General features: G+C 37.4%; 1 protein-coding gene across 1 annotated transcript; it reads left to right on the top strand.

Annotated features, from left to right (window-relative positions):
• The first annotated feature begins 2,104 nt into the window (after window positions 1–2,104).
• LOC306847312 (heparan sulfate glucosamine 3-O-sulfotransferase 3B1-like) lies at window positions 2,105–16,530 on the top strand. The gene is made up of 2 exons (XM_079381196.1): window positions 2,105–2,722; window positions 14,740–16,530. Exons 1-2 carry the CDS (start codon window positions 2,154–2,156, stop codon window positions 15,356–15,358), a joined length of 1,188 nt encoding a protein of 395 aa, XP_079237322.1. The 5' UTR covers window positions 2,105–2,153; the 3' UTR covers window positions 15,359–16,530.
• The last annotated feature ends 7,584 nt before the right edge of the window (window positions 16,531–24,114 follow it).

Raw genomic sequence — 24,114 nt, 5'->3', positions numbered from 1 at the left:
CCATGTTGAATTTACATTTTAAATAGATTTACAGACCAGAATCAAGCATTTGACATCAGTCTTGATCTTGTACACATTTCCTAGAAATCATCACTGTCATTCGATCGACCTCACAGTCCTCACTTCACTGTAAATGTAACACACAAAAACTGGTATATAAACAATTTTCTCTCAGAAACTGCTAGTAAATTTCACGATTAATTGCAAAGAAACAACAAGTTGCATCTGTTATGTTCATGATTTATAACAGATGTAAGTGTTTGTTTTGTCACTTTTTATTTGTGGAGGGGTTGTCCTGACAGGAAGCAAATGTGTTTCGCATGCAGGAAGTGCAGATACAGTCATCTCACACACATACACACCGTGTGGTAGATGAGATAAAGAGATTAGTTGACTGCGGTTGTGTGCTTAAGCTCAAACCCTGATTGACATGGCAGCTCTGGCATAATCCTGATAATCCTGTAGAATGCTACAGGTGCTGGAGGTCCAAGGCCTTTGACCCGAGGCCAAACTCACTCTCATACACACACACACACACACACACACACACACAAGCGGTGAGATCTCAAGTTCAACAGTTCCTTAACTTTACCTCCCTATTCTAGAATAACATAATTTTACCCTACATCTCTTTTCATGTTAAGTGTTTGGTGCCACTGTGACATGTTTATAGCCAAGAGCGAGAGACAAGCAGCGGGAGATGCACAAACATCTGCTGGAATTGTGCCTAAACAATTCTGCATGGGGAATCGTCCGTGAGACGACTGTCATTTCTCTCACGCTTTAACAAGCAAACAGAACTGTTGTTCATTTTTTATTGCACAGCTCATTGCATGAAGAATTGGTTTATGTTTCTTTAAGTCATTCATCATGAAGAGACTTGTGCAAAGCCTGGTATTCTGCTTTCTAGAGGCACATTTGCCAGTGTAATTATCAAAGCGATTAAGACCAAAATTGTATGTTTGTGTTTACATCCTTGTAACATTTTCTTAAGGACAGAGAAAGATGAGTTTGGGCTCATATTTCGTATTGTTCTTAAATCTATTGTTACTTTCATTTTCATTAAATTGCTTTATAAATTATAATGTAAAGTTATTTGTTTTAATCTAATGTAGTCATGATGATTCAGTCATAATAAAGATGACTATTGGCTATACCTGACAACCCATTTTCTCCAGTGTGCTGCACATTTCTTATTATTTATTAGAAATTAAATAACATTGTATAAATGTGCCATACATGAATTTGTGTAAGGGAGACCAGGGCTAGTTGTCACAGGGATACAGTAAGGATTCAGTAAGGATGCATTAAATTGATCAAAAGTGTTTATTTATTTATTTATTTATTACCATTTTTGCACAGCACAATGGTCAACAACTGTTGTTTTGTTGTGCTATATAAATAAACTAACCTAAATTAACTCTAAAGTTAATTTACTTAAATTAAATTATTACTTAAGTTAATTGACCGTAAAGACATTTCTACTTGAAATGAAAGCTGTTCAGCTGTTTAAACTTTCTATTCTTCTAAATAAATAAATGCTGATGCTGAAAATTCAGCTTTGCATCACAGGAATAAATTACATTTTAAAAGATAATCATATACAAAACAATTATTTTAAATTGTAATAATATTTCATAAAATTACAGCTTTTACTGTTTTTTGATATATGCAGTCTTGGTGAGCATAAGAGGCTTCTTTCAAAAACATAAAAAAGAAACTCACCAACCCCAAACGTTTGAACAATCACAATCACAATCATTTTTCTTCAAAGCAAGCTGTGACATTTTTATTGGCATACTTTTTCATGAAATAAACTATTAATTGGCAGGTTCCTGTTTCCTGTTTATTAAACTAGGAGTGGCAATTGTTTTCTAAATTAAATCTAAATAATAATAACAATAATAATTAAATAAAATGCTTAAGCCTTAAGAGCTTAGGCGTGAGTTCCGATTGGCCAATCCCGCTGCCAATCACACGCCCCTTTTCTGTAAATAGCGTTCACGGCCAGTCTTTCACTCAGATGGCAAGAACCAGTGGGGGGCGACGGAGTGATGCGCAAAGACGCGCTCGTGTAACAACTGTGACTTCCTACATCTCTGCTAGACACCAAAATGAAATGAATTCAACATCTGCCGGGGACTCATGCTCCTATGTTTCCTCTCCCGCGGAGATGCCTGCATGTTACAGGGACCTATGCGGAGGAGCATTACACACAGCAAAGTCCTATGGAATATAGTCCGCACTGTCACTCCACTCAGCCGGTGAAAAACAAACTTTTCGTGTTCTGCATCATGCTGTCACTGTGGGTGTACATGCTGTACTGCTGCGTGGGCTACTGCTCCACCACACCGAGCTTCATGATGGAAGAAAGGAGAAGTAGGAATCCACTCAGACCCCTCCAGAAACAAGACCTGGAGGTGTTCCTCAAAAGCCAGTCCAGGGACTTACTAATTAGTAACAACGAGAGTGATGCTGACAGCAAAGGAGACGACTGGGAGGAAAATAAGGACGATATTGCTTATGACGAGGACTCGGGAGTAGCAGGTGCCCTGAACAGGTCCGAGACCAAAAAGTTGCCCCAAGCGATTATAATAGGGGTGAAGAAGGGCGGGACGCGCGCGCTACTCGAGTTTCTGCGCCTCCATCCTGATATCCGCGCGGTGGGAGCGGAGCCGCACTTTTTTGATCGCAACTACGAGAAAGGACTCCAGTGGTACAGGTAGGTTTAAAAAAAAAAAAAAAAAAAAAAACACGCTGTTATTCATACATAGGCTACGTTTATCTTATCGTCAGGATAAAAACGGATTAATACCGCGGAATGATGTGGCTCATATTCATCCCAGTAGTGACACATAAACCTGTCGGTATTGTCATATTGTGAACTGTGGGGGGCTTGAGGAGCTCTTATACACTGTTGAAGGTTTTCAAGGAAAATAAAAAGAAACCAAAGGTTGACGATGTTTTAGTTTTTTTTTACATAGCCTATACTTGCACATATAGAAAATCGAAAGAGCAAATTCTAAAATAGAATTAACCTATATTAATATTAGGCCTGATAATAACGGATCTAAAAAACCGTCGACCTATAACTAAATTTTTGATGACCTTTGTGATTTAGCTTATAATATTGCAGAACTGGGAAACTTTTTTTGTTAAAAATGTTTTGTGTAAAGGATTTAGTCATCGGTTATTACATTTTACATGTCACAAACATAACTAATGCTGGGCATTATGCTGCATTAAAAGAAATCGAGGGAGAGAAAAGGCAGCTTGCTGGATGCAAACATGTATATTTAGTCACACCGTTATGTTAGACTTATGAGAATAATTCTTTCCAGCACAGTGAAGTTTGGTAATGGTGAACTAGACCTAGATAAAATGTTGGAATGACTCAAGACAAACATAGACTAAATAAACATTATGCTCTTTGCTTGTGTAACACCCCTCACAGTCAGGTGCACTTACACAACATTATAGAGGTTTGACCCTCACCTTTGATTCCTAGTATGTTTATTCTTTTACCAGACAGCCATATAGAGAAAACAGATTAAATTGACTATGTTTACCCTAGTGTGATTTTACTAGTTTTTTTTACTCTTCAAGCAACAACTGAAAACTAATCTCTTTCGGCAGTACTTGACTTCATCCTAAACTCAAAAAAAAAAATTCCCTCTATCTTTCACTCAGCTTACTAGCTTGTACTTATTTGAACAATGACTGAGACTTGGTGTTACGAGCACTTCCTCTGTCTGATTGCCTCTTCAAGATTAATCGCTTTTTGTATTCCCCAATTGTAAGTCGCTTTGGATAAAAGTGTCTGACAAATGACTAAATGTAAATGTAAATGTACATTAACTTTGAGGGAGTTGAATTAGGGGTTAATCAGGTTAATTGGGACATTTCCCCCCAGTCATTTCAATGGCAAAAGTGTCCCATTTTACCTGAATTCACCCCAACACAGAAAGATGTTTTGGCCAGTTCCCAGTTAACAGGGAACATTCTCAGAACGTCCCAGGCTAACGTTCTGGCGAGGTTTTCTAAAGGTTATGTCAGTAACATTAGTAGAACGTTCATTCAGAGTTATCTATCAGGTCTTTAATCATTTTCTCAAGACATTACCACAAAAATGTTATTTATATGCAATTTATGGAACTTTTTTCCTGAAATGTTTCAGTTGGATGTTCATGTAACGTTAATGTTTTTTAAACATTACTTTTGGTTTAAGAACATTCAAAGAGTAACACAAGTATCATTAATGTTTGCAAAATGATCAAATGGACTGTTTCCATTAATGTTCATATAACCAAGAAAAAAAAATGGATGTTTTGAATGTCATTGACTATCGCCAATACGTTTTCTCCATTTACTTATTTTGGGCAATCACAGTTCAAAATAATAATCAAACTTGCAATTTGTTTCATATAAACAGCAATATACACAAAATGAAATGCTGATACATTATGTTGGAAACACTAGCAAAGGAAAATGCACCCCAAAGCTTTTTATTGTTCGAGCTGATATATAGACTTTCTGTAGAGGAATCTAAAGTCCCAGTTTCTTCGCTATTGACACACAGTGGGAATACAAGGAAGAGGCAAAGAGCAGGATGAGCCCCTTTATCCAGGGAGCCCAGCAGACTAATTGTGAAGCAGAAACATGGAGAGAGAAGCATGTAGCCAGGTGGCCAAGTCTCCTGTGGAGGTATTGAGCTCTGCTGCACTGTTAGTCCAACACAGAGGAGGCGTCCATGTGCTCCCTGTAGGAGGCGTTCAGAAGGGTGACGGAGCACAGCAGGGCTTTATAACTGTACATGCAGCGCGACTTTCCATACAACGCTTTTGAAGAAACAGAGAAGCTGATCAATTCAATAAACTGGCCATTCATTTGTGGATATTTATGTTTCTGTTTCAAATATTGAACCATTTACCCCTTAACACATTACAACTATGCATTACAATATGAACCATGTAAAGTGTAAACCCTGAAATATTAGTCAGAATAATATTTTGTTGTTTTTTTCAATTGAAAACAGTTTAATGAGCCTTCAGACAAAATATTGATGAAAATATATAGGTAGAATTACTATACTAACTCAAAGTAACAACTCAGTTTTATTCAGAGGCCCAAATTGAGCAAAAATATGAAATTTGGTGCAATTGTTGCTATTCATAAGGCCAAATATATAAAATTCTGATTCCTTGTAATATTAATCAATTATATCTTAATAACAGTATAACAGACTATAAAATGCATATACATTTAAATTTTCATTCACAGTTTCTCAATAAGATTTAATAAAATCATATTTAAATAGTTAATTTTATGATCCAAATTCTTTATTGTGACAGTCAAAACACACAATGTAATGCAATACAGTGATGACTGACAGATAGAAACAAATAAACATTCCTCAAAAGCCTGATGTATCATAGTTGATACTCACATTTTTAAATGATTTTCATAAACATGATGCATTTATAATCAAGTAAATGTGAGTTCAGTCTGTGTAATGTAAGTGTAAATATAAGTGTTTATCTTGAAAATATTACTAAAATAAAAAATGTATTCAAGTTAAGATTTCAGCAAAAAGGCAATTATGCATTTTACTTGATAAAAATCATAAACTACCAATCAGACAACAGAAGGCATAGATTTTATACAATAGGTTTTTCAGCAAATTGTTGATTACACTGTAAAAAAAAAAAAAAAAAAAAAACGTTGAGCCAACTTAAAATTTTAAGGCAACCAGCTTCAGCAGATTTTTGAGTTCTCTCAACTTATTTTTGTAAATTTTGTAAAAATCAGCTGAAACTGGTTGCCTTAAAATTTTAAGTTGGCTCAACTTTTTTTTTTTTTTACATGCTGATAATTTAGAGCCCTTTAAAACTTCTGTATCAAATATGCTACAATAAGTTTAAAGGGGTTTATGGCATGTTTTTTTTTTGGCTACAATTATTACCATATTCATATAGCATTCAATATACAGTATTCTATATTCGAGAATGTGATATTACAATGGTAATTTAGTCTTAATATCTTGTTTTCAAGTATCTTCATTATAAAACCCTTAAAATGTTATGTTGGTCAAGATTACTTCACAAGATGCTTTCAGGAAATGACGTTGTGAAAAGTTCTCTGAAGCACTCATACATATTGACTCTGAAGCAAACATCCAAGGAGTCTGATAGAGTTACAAGGAGTAGCTTGTTTGTGGATGGCAGATGCTGGCAGTAAACTGAAAGCGAGTCTACTGAGTGAGATGGTGAATGTTTCAAAGGAGGATCTGTTGAACCCCTGAGGTTCTGCATTAACCCCAGTGAGAAAGAGCAGGCAATTAGAGTGAATTGTGTTGTTTATTTCTTCACTTTGTATGCAAATGTGCTCAGAGGGTGAAAGTGCTTCTTGAGAAACCCAGCAGGATCTTCCTCAAAAAAAGCCCAGAGAGGAGCAGAATGGGGGGATTCTTAAAACATGTACATAACTTTTCCTCAGTCTTGAAAGATGTTGCTGTTGTGTTTACTGATAAAATTGCTGCTAGCCTTTGTGTGGGATGGTAAGGCACAACTAGAGTGATGGATTTGTTCTGCGTGAAAATGCACAAAGCCAGTTGTTTATAATTTATAAACCCTTGGCACTTCACTGGCACATAAAGGGAGTAGCATTTCTGTTCAAAAACCTAGTAAGCAACCTTCCTGTCAACTGCCTAAAAAAAACACAGGGATCCTTAACTGAAGCTATACTGCCATTTATACAGCACACACTCAAATATTGTGTGAAACAGTCCATTTTATGTGAAGTACTATGATGCTGCCTGCTTAGGGCAAGGCTGACCTAAAACCTATATTTTCTCTGAATGTTATCATTGAATTGAGAGAGAATTCATAACTCAAGTGTCTTAGAGATTTCCAGACTAGTAAGTAAAATTATTAAATTTTTCCCTATATTGTCCTATATCTTTAAACAGATGTAAATTCTGAGTTATGAGAGTGCACAAATGCTAAGACGTCATAGTTCGGTCATGAAAGGACCCACAGGCCCCCACCTTGTGCTTTGATGCGGGTCTGGAACGTGTCCCATAGAAACTCTGTCAGATTATTTGAAGTAGCTGCATACCACCTCTTCTCGTAACCTCCTGGGTTTTTTGACAAAGTGACATTCACCCCAAGAGTTCACTCACAGGATGGGTCTCTGCTATCTTAAAATGACCCAGTCTAAGCACTCATTTTGCTTGTGAACGGGTGGGTAGGATATACTTAAGCAAAAGGGTACGAGGCGCTGTGCTTTATTTTAAAAATCATGGCTAAAAGGGCTTGCAAAACCTCTAGGTGTAAGGACAGGATACAAATTTTCTTTTTGTTAAATGTTATTCTGTTAAGCTAATTAAAAGAGATATGGGTAGGGCACAGCAAGGCTAAATATAATATATAACACACCACTTTTAAAAATAAAAGTTCTTTGTTGGCTTCTAGGTTCTATAAAATTTATATATCTTTTTAAAATAAATATCTTATGCTCACCATGGCTGCATTTATTTGATAAAAAATATGATAAAAACAGTAATAATGTGAGTAATATAAAATAATTCTCTAATATATGTTAAAATGTAATTTATAACTCATTACTCCAGTCTTCAGTGTCACATGATCCTTCAGAAACCATTCTAATATTCTGATTTGCTGCTCTTGAAAATTAATATTTTGTAACCAGTGTATATTCTTAAAAAAACGAATCATCTTGAAAGAATCACACACTGCATTGTGAGTGTCACATGTGTCCAAACATGTAATAAACATCGTCAAAGAAGCTGATTTACATACAGTCTACATAATCATCTAACACAAACGTAAGTGTTGCAAAAGCAACCTAGATGTGCTATAACCGCTGTGATTGTAACAACTAAAAACATTGAGAAATTCCACTGAACAGTTGCATAAGCAGACAGCAACTTGTTAAATCCCTGCTGCAAAGTGCTGTTCGACCATCTTCTCAGCATCTCAGACTATCCTGAGGGAACTTCAAACAGCACCGAGACTTTAAAGGCATAAACAACAGCCTTTGAACATGCTACCTGATAGCAGATAATGTAAACATAGGTCAACAGAGAGCTCTTCAAAAACAAGCTCAAGAGAAGTCACAGCTCACTTCCCTCTAGACAAAACAAGGTAATAACAGCCATCTAACACAGCATGCTCTCTAATTTAACACTGTGCTGCTGGAGAACTTTATTTCTCTAATTTCCAAGAGTGCAGTTTAATCTTAAACTGTGGCTACTAAAGACATTATCACTATCTGTAGAAGTTTGGTTTTCTTCTGTATTGTTCTTGGCTGCAGAGTTGGCTTGCTAAAAATGAGTAAAAACAAATTTTTTACTCATTTATTAGTAGTGCTTGCTACAGCAAACAGCATCACTATTGCTTATACTTAGTGTTAAAAGTTTTTGAAAACCTTTAACTCTAATTATTAAACTTTGCACGCAACCCAAACTCCATTTGCTAGATATGAAACATTGAAATTGTGTGGCTTGTTGAGGAGAACATTGTCACGAATCCTGGCCATGAACTTCCATTCGCTCACCACCAGAGGTCACTCACTTACCACAGGGACTCTTGCACTACACTAACTGTTTCACGCCACCTCAGACTACAATTCCCATCATCCATTGCACTGACGACACACACAGCTGATTACACTGATCACACACCCTACATAAACCATGGACTTCCTCTTCCTCTCTGCCGAGTATTGTTTAGCGTATATCTTAGCGATAGCTACTCTACGGAGCCCACTCAGGTGTTAGACTTTTCTTGCTAATTTTCTTGTGTTTTGAATCCTGCCCGTGTTTCCTGGATTAACCCTTTGCCTTGCCGTTCGGACTTTGTTTGCCCCTCGTTTGGATCATTGCTCGTGTACCTGGATTATCTCTCTGCCTTGCCCTGTTGGATAGTGTTCGCCGATCGTCGGCCCACGCTTGCCCTAGGATCACTCTTTTGTCTTACCCGTGCCATATCTGTTTGCCGTTGTTTGTCCCTGCCTGTGTATTGACTATGTTTATAAATAAAAGTCTGCACTTGGATCCGCACATCTCACGTCTCGTTCACCCTGTTACAAACATGCTTGTTGACCATGAACATTTATGGAGGGTCCCAAGTTATATCTAGGACAATAATATTGTGTAGACAAAAAGACAATAAGCAGCCACCCATTAGCAATTAGATAGATAGATAGATAGATAGATAGATAGATAGATAGATAGATAGATAGATAGATAGATAGATAGATAGATAGATAGATAGATAGATAGATAGATAGATAGATAGATAGATAGATAGATAGATTCACTAAAAATATACAGAACATAGGCTACAAAAAAATAAAATAAAATAAATAAAAAGTAGTTTAGTAAGAGTATACTTCATAGTCTACTTTCATAAACTAACTTTCATGCAACTTTTGGTGAGTACACAACAGTTTACTATTGTAACACTTAAAGTAAACTTAAAAATATCCTTTTAAAAGTGAGCCAATTTAGCCCTAAGAAGAAGTACTGAAAAGCAATAGTATTCTGATGAATGTGCTTTTTATTGACATTTCGGTTCCATCGGTAATGCAGTGGTACTTGCATTAAAATTAATAATTTGATGCAATGCACTTATTGTGTACATGTTTTACATTGTACTTATATTTTTAAAAATACCTATATGTAATTACATCTGTAATTAATATCGGTAATTACATTTATAATTACATTCTTGACCCATCCTTTAGACCTTAACCCACCCTTAAACCTACCCATACCACCAAACTGTCCCTAACTTTACCCGTATCCCACCTCAATAGCAGCAAGTGTGTTGCAATACAATATGACCACAATAAGTACATTGTACTTATTTTTTGATGCAAGTACATAGTACTTAAAGGGGTCACATGATGCGTTTTCAAGTTTTCCTTTCTCTTTGGAGTGTTACAAGCGGATTGTGCGTAGATAAGTTCCCTAAAGTTGCAAAGACTAAAGTCTCAAACCCAAGGAGATATTCTTTATCAAAGTTAAGATTCTGCCATGCCCCCCTAAAACGGCTCATTCAAACACGCCATCACATACAGTATCTACGTCACGGTGTGGAAATATTTGCGTAACGCTGCCCCAATGTTCACGCGAAGAAAGGAGGCGTGGTTTCAGTAACTGCAGTAGTGTTGATGCAGCCATGTCAATGGAGATGCTGTGTGTTTCTAGGCGAAAGCAAAAGAACTTTATTTGACCTTCCAAAAGCAGATGCATTTAGGAATCATTCAGATTACTTGCAACAGTACAACAACGCATTTTATGGACGACCGTTTCGTGAATCTAGGAGAGGAGGTAATTCTGATTTTGCTATGACAATCTGGCGCTTCTGAATCAGCGACTGTATTTGCTATTGACTGCTTAAATGCGGAGTTTTGTGCATTGTGTGTGTGTGTGTGTGTGTGTGTGTAAGAGAGAGAAAGAGAGAGAGAGCGGGTCACATCACAGTGGAGTCAGCTTTCTTAATTGTGGCTTGTGACATTTTGAGCTTCATCACTGTGTCTGTCACGCGACTCTGTTCCCCTCTCGGGCTTGAACTGATGGTAAAACTAAGGACATTATTAACTGTCTTTACATTTATTTTGAAAGATGAAGCTCGCGGTTATGGAAAGGGGCCTTACATTTCCGACGAGTGCTTGCGGTGTTCAGCCAATCACAATGCACTGGGTCAGTTGGCCAATCAGAGCAGACTGCTCTTGTCTGAAGGAGGGACTTTGTAGAAAACGACGCGTTTGAGAGAGGCAGGGCATCGAGGACCTACAATAATGTACAGTATTTGAAAAATAATGTGTTTTTGAACATTAAAGCATGTCAACATATTCTGTTACCCCAAATACACAAAATAGTGATCTTTAAAAAAGCATCATATGACCACTTTAAGGCCACTTAATATAAAGTGTGACCGACATTTCTATATAGAAACCTGTATGTCACGAATTTAAATATATTTGTAATTCAGCACATTTAAAATATAATGACTTTAAATATAATATTGAATATCACACTTCAGTTAAAATTATAATTTAGATGTGCTTTACATGTGCTTCAGTATAATAGTCAGCACTTAAAAATTAAGCACGTAATGTACTTTAAAGTAAACATTTGACACTGAGTTCACATTTTAAGTATACTCAAGTTTGTTAATAAACAGACATGAAAGTGTACTCTCTTCAAGTGCACTTACGTGGCCTTGTATTTCATTAATATTACACTACAAGTGCACATTCAGTAAGTAAGCACACTTTTTTTCATAATGGAAGCACAACTCACAACATTTAAAATATAGTTGCACTCTCACATTTATTGCTTTTCTTTTTTACCTGTCATGCATATTTTGGCCACTTGTTGAACAGAAGCAAATTTTTATGAGTTTTGTAAGACAGCATGCTGGATTAAGATGTTTGGACAGCCATTGCTTCCGGCTGCACAGTCTGTTAAGAACAACAAATTGCGAAAGCCTGTCGCTCCTTTCCCAACAGGACTTATGTCTTCAGATTTGAATACAAGGCACCACATTTGTGTCTGTCTGCTTGCATGAATAATGCATGCGGTTCTGATTCAGGTCTGTTTTGCTTGGGGACCAGGTGGAAAGTTTGATCAGTTGTGTTTGGTTGCCCTCTGGGCCACTACAAAAGGCTCTGCTCGTGTATCTAGGGGACTGTGAACATAATTGCAGCGATACAGAAGCCCCTCTCCCCCCACATGCATCTATGTCTCATTAGGTTTATTTTTTATTTTTTACACAGCTTATTAACGATGAGAGTCCAGAGAGAAATAGCAAGAGAGGTTTCTAAGATTACATAAGATGCACCGCATGCTTTTTTTTTATTATTGTGGTAGGTGGTTAATGAGCTCGACCCACTACAATCCCCTTGACAGGATTAACCCTCAATCCCTCGACTCTTCAAAGCACTTCTTTCTTCTCCTCTCCTAGTTTCCTCCTCCAGTACAAACCCTTTCCCACCTCCCCACTTCATTCCAGTAATTGCTTAGATAGTATCTATTAAACTTTGTCTTGAAGGAGAGGTTAAGACAACAGTCTTTGCCTAGTAAAGTGTCTATATATAAATACCTCATTATCAGGCGTAATCATTGCAGCAACATATCTTTCCCTACTTTCAGGCCCACGCTAATTTTATTTTCAAACATCTGTCAGTGTCAAAACTCTTGTCACTGGCAATTATAAATGACTTATAGTTGTTTCAAGTAGAATAGTTGACAGGCTTGTCCAAACTGTATATGTACATTTATCTTGTTTTACCGATTAAAGGGCTAATATTATATATTTGTAAAACATTTTCTTCCTGATTGAAAGTTATTATCCCCCACCCCTCAGAACTGCTATAATTTAGTTGTTATGAGCATTGTCAATCTTTTTCTGATCCACAGAATTAATCTGGACTGTTTTGACTTTATAAGACTTTATAAAAAAGCTCATTGCATTTGAAATGAAAGTGCTTTGAATTTGCATAGATTATATAATACTTTTTTTTTTTTAGCTTAGCTGCACATTTGCAGTTTAAAATAACAGTTTTCTGTCTGATTATATTGTAAATGTAATTTATTCATGTGATGCAAAGCTGTATTTTCAGCATCTTGACATATTTGCTGATCAAGAAACATAATATACATATCATATGTTTTCATAGTTGAAACTATTTTATCTCAAACTGAAGTGAAAATTTGATGCATCATGATATGACTTTTGTGATTGTATGTGATAGTGTTGATATCTCAATCTACCTTTCCTGACCCTGCATTGACCCTGAGTTTGTTGTTCCCATCATTACGTGCATTATTGCAAGTGTCTGGTCTTGCGTAAACCTCACTCAACCTAGTTCAGCCATTCCCTGCTTGCTTGCAAAAGTTAAAAGACTAATTTGCCAATTACAGCATCTGGCCTGATACTGCTGATTCAGGTATCATGGGAGTGAAATGAACTCTACATACACATGCACAAACCTACTCTGAAATAAAACAATGGGGGGAAAGGAGGATGCTGTATGTTTTATGTACATTTCCAGGCCTTTGTGTGGTTCATTTAGTGGTCTGTATTGAGCTATGGCCATGATGTCACAGAGGAGGATTATTTTAAGACTGTAAGAGGGATTAAGGGGAATGTAAGGAGATGGATGTCTTTTCTCTTGCGTGCTTCATAAAACTTCATAATATACACAAGTGCAGTGATCCATTCACTATAACTCATATTGACTCTGAGTGTCTGTGTAGTTTCTCAGATTTACTCGTGTTTGGCTATGGATCTGAAAATACGGATTACCCCTACAGTTTTGGTCCAATATGGTAATGATTTAAAATATTGTCCAATTTGCAATCCGTAAACGTCTGCATTGATAAGAAGAGGTTCAAACTTTTTTAACAATAAGAACCCCCAATAATGATGATGTACCCATTTATAATGTTTATAATAAAACATAATAATAATAACACATAAAGTTAAACTTTTTAAACGGTTAAAATGCTGTTAGATATATAAACTTGGATATAATTTCTTTTTTCATTTTTTAAATTTAGTTTAGATTTATCTGTAAATCACTTTTTACAGTAATTACTATTCCAAACCACGGTTACATTATTTCACATGTACATTTACATTGATTCATTTGGAAGATGCTTTTATCCAAATCGACTTACAGTTGAGGGGAAACAAAGGTAGTTTTTTCCCCTCAACTGTAAAGTAACAGTTGAAAGATTTACAATTTTAAAAAATTTCAAAGTAACATAGTTACATGATACATGTACTACTTACTATAGTAATTATCTATAATTAACCAAACATTAACACTAATCTTAACCCTATAGTAGGTACATGTAGTTAATTAATAGTACTCAGTACTTATTTATGTGATTACACTGTAACAATATCACCTTAAAATAAAGTGTTATCAAAAATAGTGCATTAAACATACTATTTGTTTTTTAGGTATGGAATCACTAATTGTTGCAGCCCAGTGCTTTCAAAAAAAGAAAGCGCTTTTCAGAAAAAAAAAACATTTAAATTTAGTAAATCAATCAATAAAAGTGAGCCAATTGCTTTTCTAAAATGCAGCTACATTTTTAATGTAACAATTTATGTGTGATGAAAGTGTATGATATTATATAAAGGCATGCTTTGAAAAATTAAATACAGTAAGTGGCTTTTATGTTACTGTACTGAAACAAAAGCAAATTATGACAATTTCATTAAAAAATGTATATTATTTTTTATGCACTGTTAGAATGATATTTGCTTTAACAATACATATTATTCCAAAGTACCCTTTAAAAAAATTTGCATTAAACCCTAAATAAATATTTATTTTAGGGATAAAACAGGTGTACTATATAGCAGTATATTGCATTTACTTGTTTCTAAAGTAAGTGTACAAACTAAAGATATTATTTTGGAAATTTTAATATATATTGTACCTTAAATACATTAAATACACTGGATACAACCATCTGCAAAATGCAATTTTGTCTTTTTGGGTGCAATACTCATTAGACAGTAGTGGACTATCCATGGGTGACCCGTCTGATGCTCAGACTGTCCTCTTTGAGCTCTGTGTCTTTAGTGCTAGTGTGTGTCCTACGATAGTCCTGCTGTTTTTCATATCTGTGCTGTCTGTCAGTATGAATCGTCCTTTGATACTCACCCCCCCTTGCCTCTCTGCTCCTAGGGAACTAATGCCCAAAACTCAGGAGGGTCAGCTGACAATGGAGAAGACACCAAGCTATTTTGTAACCAAGGAGGTCCCAGGCCGGATTCACGCCATGTCCAAGGACACTAAGCTGATAGTTGTCGTTAGAGACCCAGTAACCCGGGCGATCTCGGACTATACTCAGACCCGCTCAAAGAAACCCGACATCCCATCCTTTGAGAGCTTGACTTTCAAAAACATCACAGCCAATCTAATAGATGCTTCGTGGAGCGCGGTGCAGATCGGCATGTACGCCAGGCATCTGGAGCAGTGGCTGCAGTTCTTCCCCATGAGCCAGCTGTTGTTTGTGAGCGGGGAGCGTCTGATCAGCGACCCGGCCGGGGAAATGGCCCGCGTACAGCACTTCCTGGGCCTGAGGAGGGAGGTCACGCACAAACACTTTCACTTTAACCCCACCAAGGGCTTCCCTTGCCTCAAAAGAGCTGAAAGCAACAGCAAACCGCACTGCCTCGGCAAAACTAAAGGCCGCACGCATCCAAACATCCATCCTGATGTGATTCAAAGACTGCGAGAGTTTTATAAGCCATTTAACAAAAAGTTCTACCACATGACCGGCCATGACTTTGGCTGGGACTGATTTTTTTTTTGTTGCTGTTGTTGTTTTTGGGAAATAATTAATTGTAAAAAGTATAGAACTTTATTTTATAATAATTTATTGAAAATGATATACTCACTCGGCTGCCTATCTGTTGTTGTACGTACTGCGAGTTTCTACCTTTTACATTCCACTCAACTCTGTAAGCTTGATATTTTGGCTTTTCTAACGGGAAAACAAATTTGTTTGACGTAGGAATTTAGGAGAGGGGATGATTGACAAAGGAAAATAGCACAATGAAAGTAATTACGGGTATATGATGAGTCATTCCAGTTGCAGGCCCTAATTTTTTCTTTAGTAAACATTATCTACTGTTTTTTTTTTTTTTTTTTTTTTGAGGATTCCAGCATGTCATCCTTCATTTTAAAGGGTCATTATTCAGTCTCAGCTGTTCCAAAGCCACATTTTGTGGATCAATACTCATAAAGCTAGACGAATTGTCAATTATGGCAGAAAATAATTCAAGACACTTGAAAAGTGTCTTGAAAACACTTTTCAAGAATTTCACTCACGAAGGCACATGTGCTGTGGTGATGTGACAATAAAAGTGATTTGATTTGATTTGAAAATGAGGTTTGGGACACCAGCTGTTTAGCTTCATTTAAGAAAATGTCATTTTCTACAGAAGCATTATACGGGAAATCTGTGAAGACGGATATTTTAACTGTGTTTGATTCTCTGTTACAAAAGTATGGGACTGTATGTATACTTCTCAAGATGAGAAAGGCAACGCAATGCAGCTCGACAGAAATGTCCACACATCTCTGTCTATGTAATGACTTCATGTTACTGTAAGATTTTGCATGAAACTTGTCATGAAATGTTTTTCTTAAAAAAAGAATCTAAAAGGGCCTTTTCAGTATGAATATGAAATGGAGAAGTTCAGTTAACTAATTTCATACCTTACAGGAATTGCAAAAAGGGAAAATGAAATTTCCCCAGTCATGATTATTTCATACATCAATGGTTGAGTTTTATTCAACCTTTATTGTGTACTTTCAAATGCTGTTGTTTTTATAATGAATCTGAAGAAAATGAGTTTAAAATGATTGTATGCTTGTTTCCTTCCAACTTCAAAGCAAACAGTCCTGTCAGAGGTACGAGACACTGAGTATTTCTGTGCTGTGAAGAAATAAATCTATTTTTACCAGAGCATAGCATGTTGTACATTCTAGTGGTTATATATATATATAAGCCATTTATAAATATTATATAAATATTCAATATTTTCATGGTTTTCATGTATAATTTTAAGCAGCACAGTTGTTTTCAACACTGATAATAAGAAGAAATGTTTCTCGAGCAGCAAATCAGCATATTAGAGTGATTTCTGAAGGATCATGTGCCATGTGGAATAAATTACATTTTAAAGTATATTCAAATATAAAACAGTTATTTTAAATTGTAATAATATTTCACAATATTAAATGCATGAGAGCATAAGAGACTTCTTTCAAAAAAGTACAATCTTTCTGACTCCAAAGTTTTGACTGGTAGCATATTATAGCCTAAAGGTTTTATTAGATCTTCAGTTAATGTTTCTTCAAATAATTAGAAAACCATCATCTCTAAAGAAACTTCATTTGCACATATATTCATATTTCATTGTACTTACACTAACCTGTTACTGTTTCCGCCACAGAATTTAAAAAAATTATAAACTTGCAAGTTCTCACAATTTTGACTTATCTTTTTAGAATTCTGAGTTCACATAGCTATTATTACTTATTTTCCCAGAATTCTGAGTGTATATCTCCCAATTTGAATATATTTATTTATTTCTTTATTGTTTCAGATACTTTGTTTACATCACGATTGAGATGTTTTTTGTTGTTGTTGTTGTTGTTTTTTGCAATTGCAAGTTTATGTCTCACAGCTGCAGATTATAAACTGAATTGCAAGTTTACATCTCACAATTTTGACTTTTTTTCAGAATTATGAGTTTCAGCTCGCAATTTTTCAGAATTATAAACTTACATCTTGCAATTCTAGTTTGTTTGTTTTTTCGCAGAATTCTATGTTGACATCTCATAATTCTATTCTTTCCCTAAATTCTCGATTTACATCTTAAAATTCTGTACCTCAGAAGTGGCAGAATTTTGATACAAAAAGTTGAAATTAAGTTTTTTTTGTATTATTCCATGGTGGAAACAATCTTCCACACTAATACATAAGTAACATAACATAATATATATATATATATATATATATATATATAACGTGCTAAAGACCTAACCCAAATGAAAGTAATTGCAGTGATATTCATTGGTGACTTATATTTCCTTTCCTGCAAAATGGTGAACAGCAATGGAAATAAACATCTGTTGTCATTTGTTAATCACTACTGACCACTGTCAAAAGAAGCTCATTTGATTGTAACAGAAGTTCGCCGGTTTGAATTTCGTCAATCTGTACTGTTTAAACCATCAGATTAACCATCAAACCAACCACAATATCACTACCAATTCAACCACTATTTTTCATTCTGGTGAGCTGTTTTCTGGGGCTTCGGGAGAAAGCATAGCCTTTAGCACTTGCTGTTCACAGGAGACCATTTTAAGGGTGTAGATGTTTCCCTTGGGCTCCCGAAACAGCACCTGCTGTTAGCTGACACATTGTGACCACTGTTACCTTGGTGATCCAAGAGAAATTAGAGCCTTACAAACACTCAAATAAGTCCCTGTCCCTGCAAACACTACATTTCCCATATGCATCCAATAAACTATTCAACATAACTGTAAAATTAAAGCAGCTTCAGTGTGTCCTTGCACTGACAAGCCTGACAAACTCATCACTTCACAACTTCGATCAGAATGGCGTTTTACACTTGAGACAGTCTGGAAAATGCCTGTCTTCTTTAGTCCCAAGATTTTATGCAATCAACAAGCAGTGATTACCTCAATCTATTATCTTTAACGACTTACAAATGGCCATTGTTTATCTGTTAGCATGACATAAAAAAAGCCCCTGGCGATAGTGGGATGCCAGGCAGAGCTCGTGAAGAAGCACCCTCTCAGCAATTACACAGGGAGAAGGTAGAAACAAGCTGTAAATGCTTTTTCCCAGCTGGGGGATTGTTGTTTGCACAGATAGCCGCAGGCTGATATGTGCTAAGCTGCTGTTGTTTGACGGGTGAGAAAAACAGAGAGCAGACACCTGAAAATCCACAGCATGAATGAGCTGCTATTAGAGGGAATAACACAGGAAACCTGCCAAAAAACACCATGTTCTGGAAATTATGTAACAGGGTGTGGAGTATTTTTGTTCTAGGACATATATTTTTTTAAATGTCTGCCTCTCATTAGAATGTATAACCCTTCATAATTAACATTTACATGTTGGTATGTTTGGATGTGCGATTAAAAAGTTAGTAATGTGTTTGAAAGAAGCCTCACCGAGGCTGCATTTATTTGATCAAAAATTTTCAGCATCATTACTGCAGTCTTCAGAGTCACATGATCCTTCAGAAATCATTCTAATATCCTGATTGTCTGCTCAAGAAACATTCTCATGATTATCAATGTTGATGGGGTATAATATATGGGACAAAGATTACATGAGCCCAGAGACAGACACCTGTTCCTATAGACAGACTGAAAAGGCTTTAGGTCGACTTTGGCCGACTAAGGAGTCTATAAACTGGCTTTGACCATGGCCAACCTAAACACTTGGACACTTGGAGACACATGGTATAATAGTCAACGTTATTAAGAGCATTAAATAATAACATATGTACTTCATGTGCAATATTAAGAGCATTAAATAACATCAAGTCCCTGAGGTATGTTATATATAAAAAATAAATAAAAAACACACATATTGATTAAAACCCTGGATGGCTCAAAAAAAAGTCTTGTATTTCAATAACTCATGAATGAACAAATATTTGTTTATAGACATATATAACAAGACTATTCCAGTGGCCGTGGCTGTTTATCATTGCAGTAGATGCTAGTGCTGCTAACTCCCTCCGGACATAAAAAAACAGATTCATCATCTTTTAATGCTCTGGTTTCTTCAAATTGGCCTTCATCTGTGGAGGAAATGGTGTTGAGTTTAAAGCTGCTGTATGTTTTTTTTTTTTTTTAGATTTTAAATACTTTAGAAGACAAGCTATGAAAGCTATCCATTAACATTCACATTCATCTCAATGGGTGGTGCACACATTTTAAGGTCAAATTCTCGCTATTAACAAACCATTAACTATGACTTTAAGGATTAGGATAAGGTATGTATAATACGGTCATGCAGAATAGGTGCTTTATAAGCACTAATAAACAGCCAATAAGTTAATAATGGGCATGTTACAAAGCAACTAGATAGTGAGAATTGGTCCCTATACTAAAGTGTTTATTTATTTATTTAAACATTTAGGTGCCATATTTAGGTGGCATTCATTTCATAAACAGTAAGTGACTCTACAGAATGTTCAATTCAACTTTTTTTTTTAATTTAGTTTGAGTGCTATCCTATTTGGGTCAAATGTGCTTATTGTAAAACCCATTATAAACTTTTTAAACAAATTAAAAGTTGGCTTGGTAATGAGCATGATATTCTTCACAGAGGGTAAATCCCTTTTGTTTTAGAAACCTTTAAATTGTTCAAGCCCTTGTATGCTGCAAAGCACTTGACTTGCTTAATACCAGCCATGCCAGAGTTGTAGGCTTTAGGCTTTAGCAAATAAGATTAGTGAATTTTACATATGGTTCTCAACATGGGCCCTAATCTGAGTTTGAGAGTGGGCTGGATTTCCTTACTAAAAATTGCTGACAGTATAAGCTTTATATAAATACAGTATTACTTAACCATGAAAAACGAGATTTGCTTTATTCACACTTAATCCGCATATACAGCAGCACTTGTAAATAGAGTACTACTTTTGATATGAGAAAAGACATAAAGAAATCATCTTTTAAAGAGATATTCTTTTTGATTAATATCAGCCACTGATTAGTTGACATTTAATTATCATTTAATTGTCTCTTTTCTTTAGCGCCGATGCATTTCACAAGTAAAAACTTTAAATTAGATTCCTCGCTACGATTGTGCCAACTTGGATGGAACAAGATTCCTGAGCTCCTAACAGAAGTACAACAAGCCTCATTTAGTAAAGATGGGAAAACACTATTCCCACATTAGTAGCAGATGGTAATATTTATGCCCTGCTGGCATCAGCCCTAAAATAAGCATGATCTCAGCTCAGGAGGACAAAAAGAGATAAAGATCCTCTATTTCCACTATATTGTACTGTGACCTTGACCAAGTGTCATCCTCATAATCACAGTAATGGGGCATGAGGACCCCCAGTGGGATTGCTATGACCTGTCTGTTGTCTGTCCTTGTTATCTGGTACCATCTACAACTCAAGCCAGTGTAACCTGGCTTTAAGGTTACATCAAGAAAGCTCTAAATGTAAAGGAGCTCACATATGTCTGAGGTGCGGTGGGTCAGCCGGCTTGACTCTTAGAGATAAGGGTGTTTATCTCGTTCTCTCTTATTTCTTCTCATGCTGAGCCTGTCTCTTTAAAGTCAACATAAATTAAGCTTTAGCCACGCCCATCCTCAATTCAAGAGTTTAGAAGATATGATTATATGATGATTATTTTAAAAAAAAAAGTGTTTTTTTTTTAAGCCACACACTTCAAAAATAGCCTTTATTAATGAGCATTTATATGGTAGGAAGAAGGGCTAGATGTGAACGTTTTCAGATGGATATCTCAGTAATTATGAAATATTAAATCAAAAGCCTTTATACAAACCTTTACATTTTCTTTCTACAGCAGTGATTTTGTAGTTTCAAATATCAAATTCAAGAGTTTCTTTAGAATATTAATTTCAGTAAATCCTGCACTATTATCCTATTTTTGTAATATAGTTAGCTAGTTCACAATAGCAACACATATTAGGATACACTTATGCATATATATATATATATATATATATATATATATAGCCTATAGAGAGAGAGAGAGAGATAAGACAAAAAAATTGAGTTCTGTTCTCACTTACTTCCCTGTTGCTATCCATCCTACAAACGTTTCACACTTTCTTTCAGCATCTGGTTGAAATTAATTACCAGGATTTAATGAAAAAATACTCTATCACAACTAAATGAGTGGAAAAAACGTGGAAAAACTGATGGTTTTATTTGAGCACCCCGACCAGCAACATGGTTCAACCAATGGCATCAGTTTGGGGGCGGGGCTGTCTGTTTGTGTGACCAATGGCAGACGGCAGTGTTTGGGAAACCTGTTTGAAAACATTTGTTTTTATGCAGTTCTGGTGCAGCTGTAGTGAAAAATTACTATCTTCACTTAATCTTTTACTCTTTGAACTAATAGAAACATTCCTAAGAAGTGCTGAATATACTACTTAAGTTCAGCACATGCACATGAAAACGGTTTAAGTGTGTAAAATGTGTAGCTAGACATTTTATTAATATCTAATGCAAAAAAAGTGATGTAGGCCCGAAACCTTTAACTGAAATGCAAAAGCTTGTGTGAGAAAGAAGAAATGCGTCTTCTTAAACCAAACTTGTGGTAAGAGCAAAGGTCCATCAGCAGATGTCTGGTGTGAATTCTTTACAAAACGTTACATTTTCTACAAAACTGCCACTTCAGCTTTAAACATCTCTCTCTTGAACGTTTTCTTGTCCGTTGGTCATGAAGGTTGTATTTTGTGTTTCTGTGGATACTGCTGCTCCCTGTTCAAGCTCTTCTGCTCCTCTGCTCTGAACATCGGAGTCCTGATTCGTTACAGACCTACTTTGCAGAATTCCAAATGTTTCCATGGTTTCTTGCCTGGGCATGTCACTCCCTGTCACCTAGGCAACACTCTCTGTTCTCCTGGTTCTTCATTCAGCACACTTTTGAGGAGAGGTCTGAAAGACTTTTCCCTTCTTCACTGTAGGATTGTCACTTACGGTGGGCAGAATGAAAACGGAGGAGATAATAATAAGTTTATTTCATATAGCGCCTTTCTGCTAACTTTACAATATCGCTTTACAATATCAAAACAGATAAAAATGACAGCAGACAAAAAAACGTCTCAGGTTACGTATGTAACCATGGTTACCTGAAGGGAACGAGACGCTGCATCCGGAGACGCTTTGGGAACGCCTTCAGCGTGACCATGCTCTGAATATCAGGTGTAATCAGTCTGAAGGAGGGCGAGGCGTCACGGGCGGGGTGACGTCACGACCAGGAAGCATAAAAGCACGTGCGGCGGAGCCGGCGTCAGCTCCAAGTCATGAAGCAAGCGTGTGGCTAAGAGACGCAGCGTCTCGTTCCCTTCAGGGAACCATGGTTACATACATAACCTGAGACGTTCCTTTCCAGGAACTTCGAACTGCGTCCGGAGACGCTTTGGGAACGAGATACCAACGCCGCCAGACTGACAAGTCCCTGCCTGGTGTCAGGATGATAGGATGGACGAGCCTGGAGTGGCTCGGATGTCGAGGTTATAGAACCTGGCGAAAGTCAGGGGCGTGGACCACCCAGCAGCGTTGCAGATGTCCTGAACCGGGACACCTGCCCAGAGGGCCTTGGAGGCCGCCACACCTCGGGTCGAGTGCGCTCTGACTCCCAGCGGCGTGGGACGCTCAGAGGCCTCGTATGCCAGAAAGATGACATCCACTATCCACCTGCTAAGAGTGGGCTTCGTAGCAGGAAGACCCCTCTTAGGTGGACCATAGCACACAAGCAGTTGCTCCGATTTTCTCCACAGGGATGTCCTGTGGATGTACGTGCCCAGTGCTCGAACTGGACACATACAGTTGTGCTTCTCCTGGTCTGGCTCCCTGAAAGGAGGAGGACAGAAGGCCTGGAGTACGACTGGCTGTGGTACGACCGATGGGACCTTAGGTACATACCCCACGCGGGGGTAGAGAAATACTTTCGCCATGCCGGGCGCAAAGTCAATAGAGGCCGTAGACAGGGCCTGAAGGTCACTCACCCTCCTCAGAGAGGTGATAGCCAGCAAGAAAGCGGTCTTAATGGTGAGGAGTCTATCAGTTATCTCCTCAATAGGCTCGAAAGGTGCCTTGCACAGAGCCTCCAGAACCACAGCCAGGTCCCACGTGGGGACGTGGGAGCGTACCGGCGGCCTCAGCCTCAGCGCACGGCGGAGGAAACGTGTAACTAGGGGGTGTCTACCCACTGTCTGGCCACTAATAGGGGCGTGGCATGACGAAATAGCTGCCACATAGACCTTAATAGTGGAATGGGTTAACCCTGTGGAGAAACGGTCCTGCAGGAACTCAAGTACTGTACCAACTGGGCAGTTGACTGGATCGAGCTGGCGGTCCCCGCACCAAGAAGTGAAGAGCCTCCACTTCAAGGCGTACAGTTTCCTTGTGGAGGGAGCTCTGGATTGGAGGATGGTCTCGACAACCTCAGTTGACAGACCGGAAGCTAAGAGCTGTGCCCCCTCAGGGGCCACACCCACAGCTTCCATAACTCCGGGCGAGGGTGCACGATAGTGCCCCTGGCCTGTGAGAGGAGATCCCTCCTGACGGGCACTTCCCACGGAGTGCCGTCGAGGAGAGAAATCAGGTCCGAGAACCATACTCGGCCCGGCCAGAACGGTGCTACTAACAGTAGACTGACCTCGTCCCGGCGCACTCTCGCCAGAACTCCCAGGAGCAGAGCGATCGGGGGAAAGGCGTACAGACGAAGCCTCGGCCAAGTCTGTACCATAGCGTCCAGTCCCAGAGGAGCTGGAGGAGCTAGAGAGAACCA

This window comes from Barbus barbus (genome assembly GCF_936440315.1).
Source record: "Barbus barbus genome assembly, chromosome: 3".
In the NCBI taxonomy this organism is placed as follows: Eukaryota; Metazoa; Chordata; class Actinopteri; order Cypriniformes; family Cyprinidae; genus Barbus; species Barbus barbus.
The sequence above is the reverse complement of the archived record's forward strand: the minus strand, read 5'-3'. Positions and strand labels throughout refer to the sequence as shown.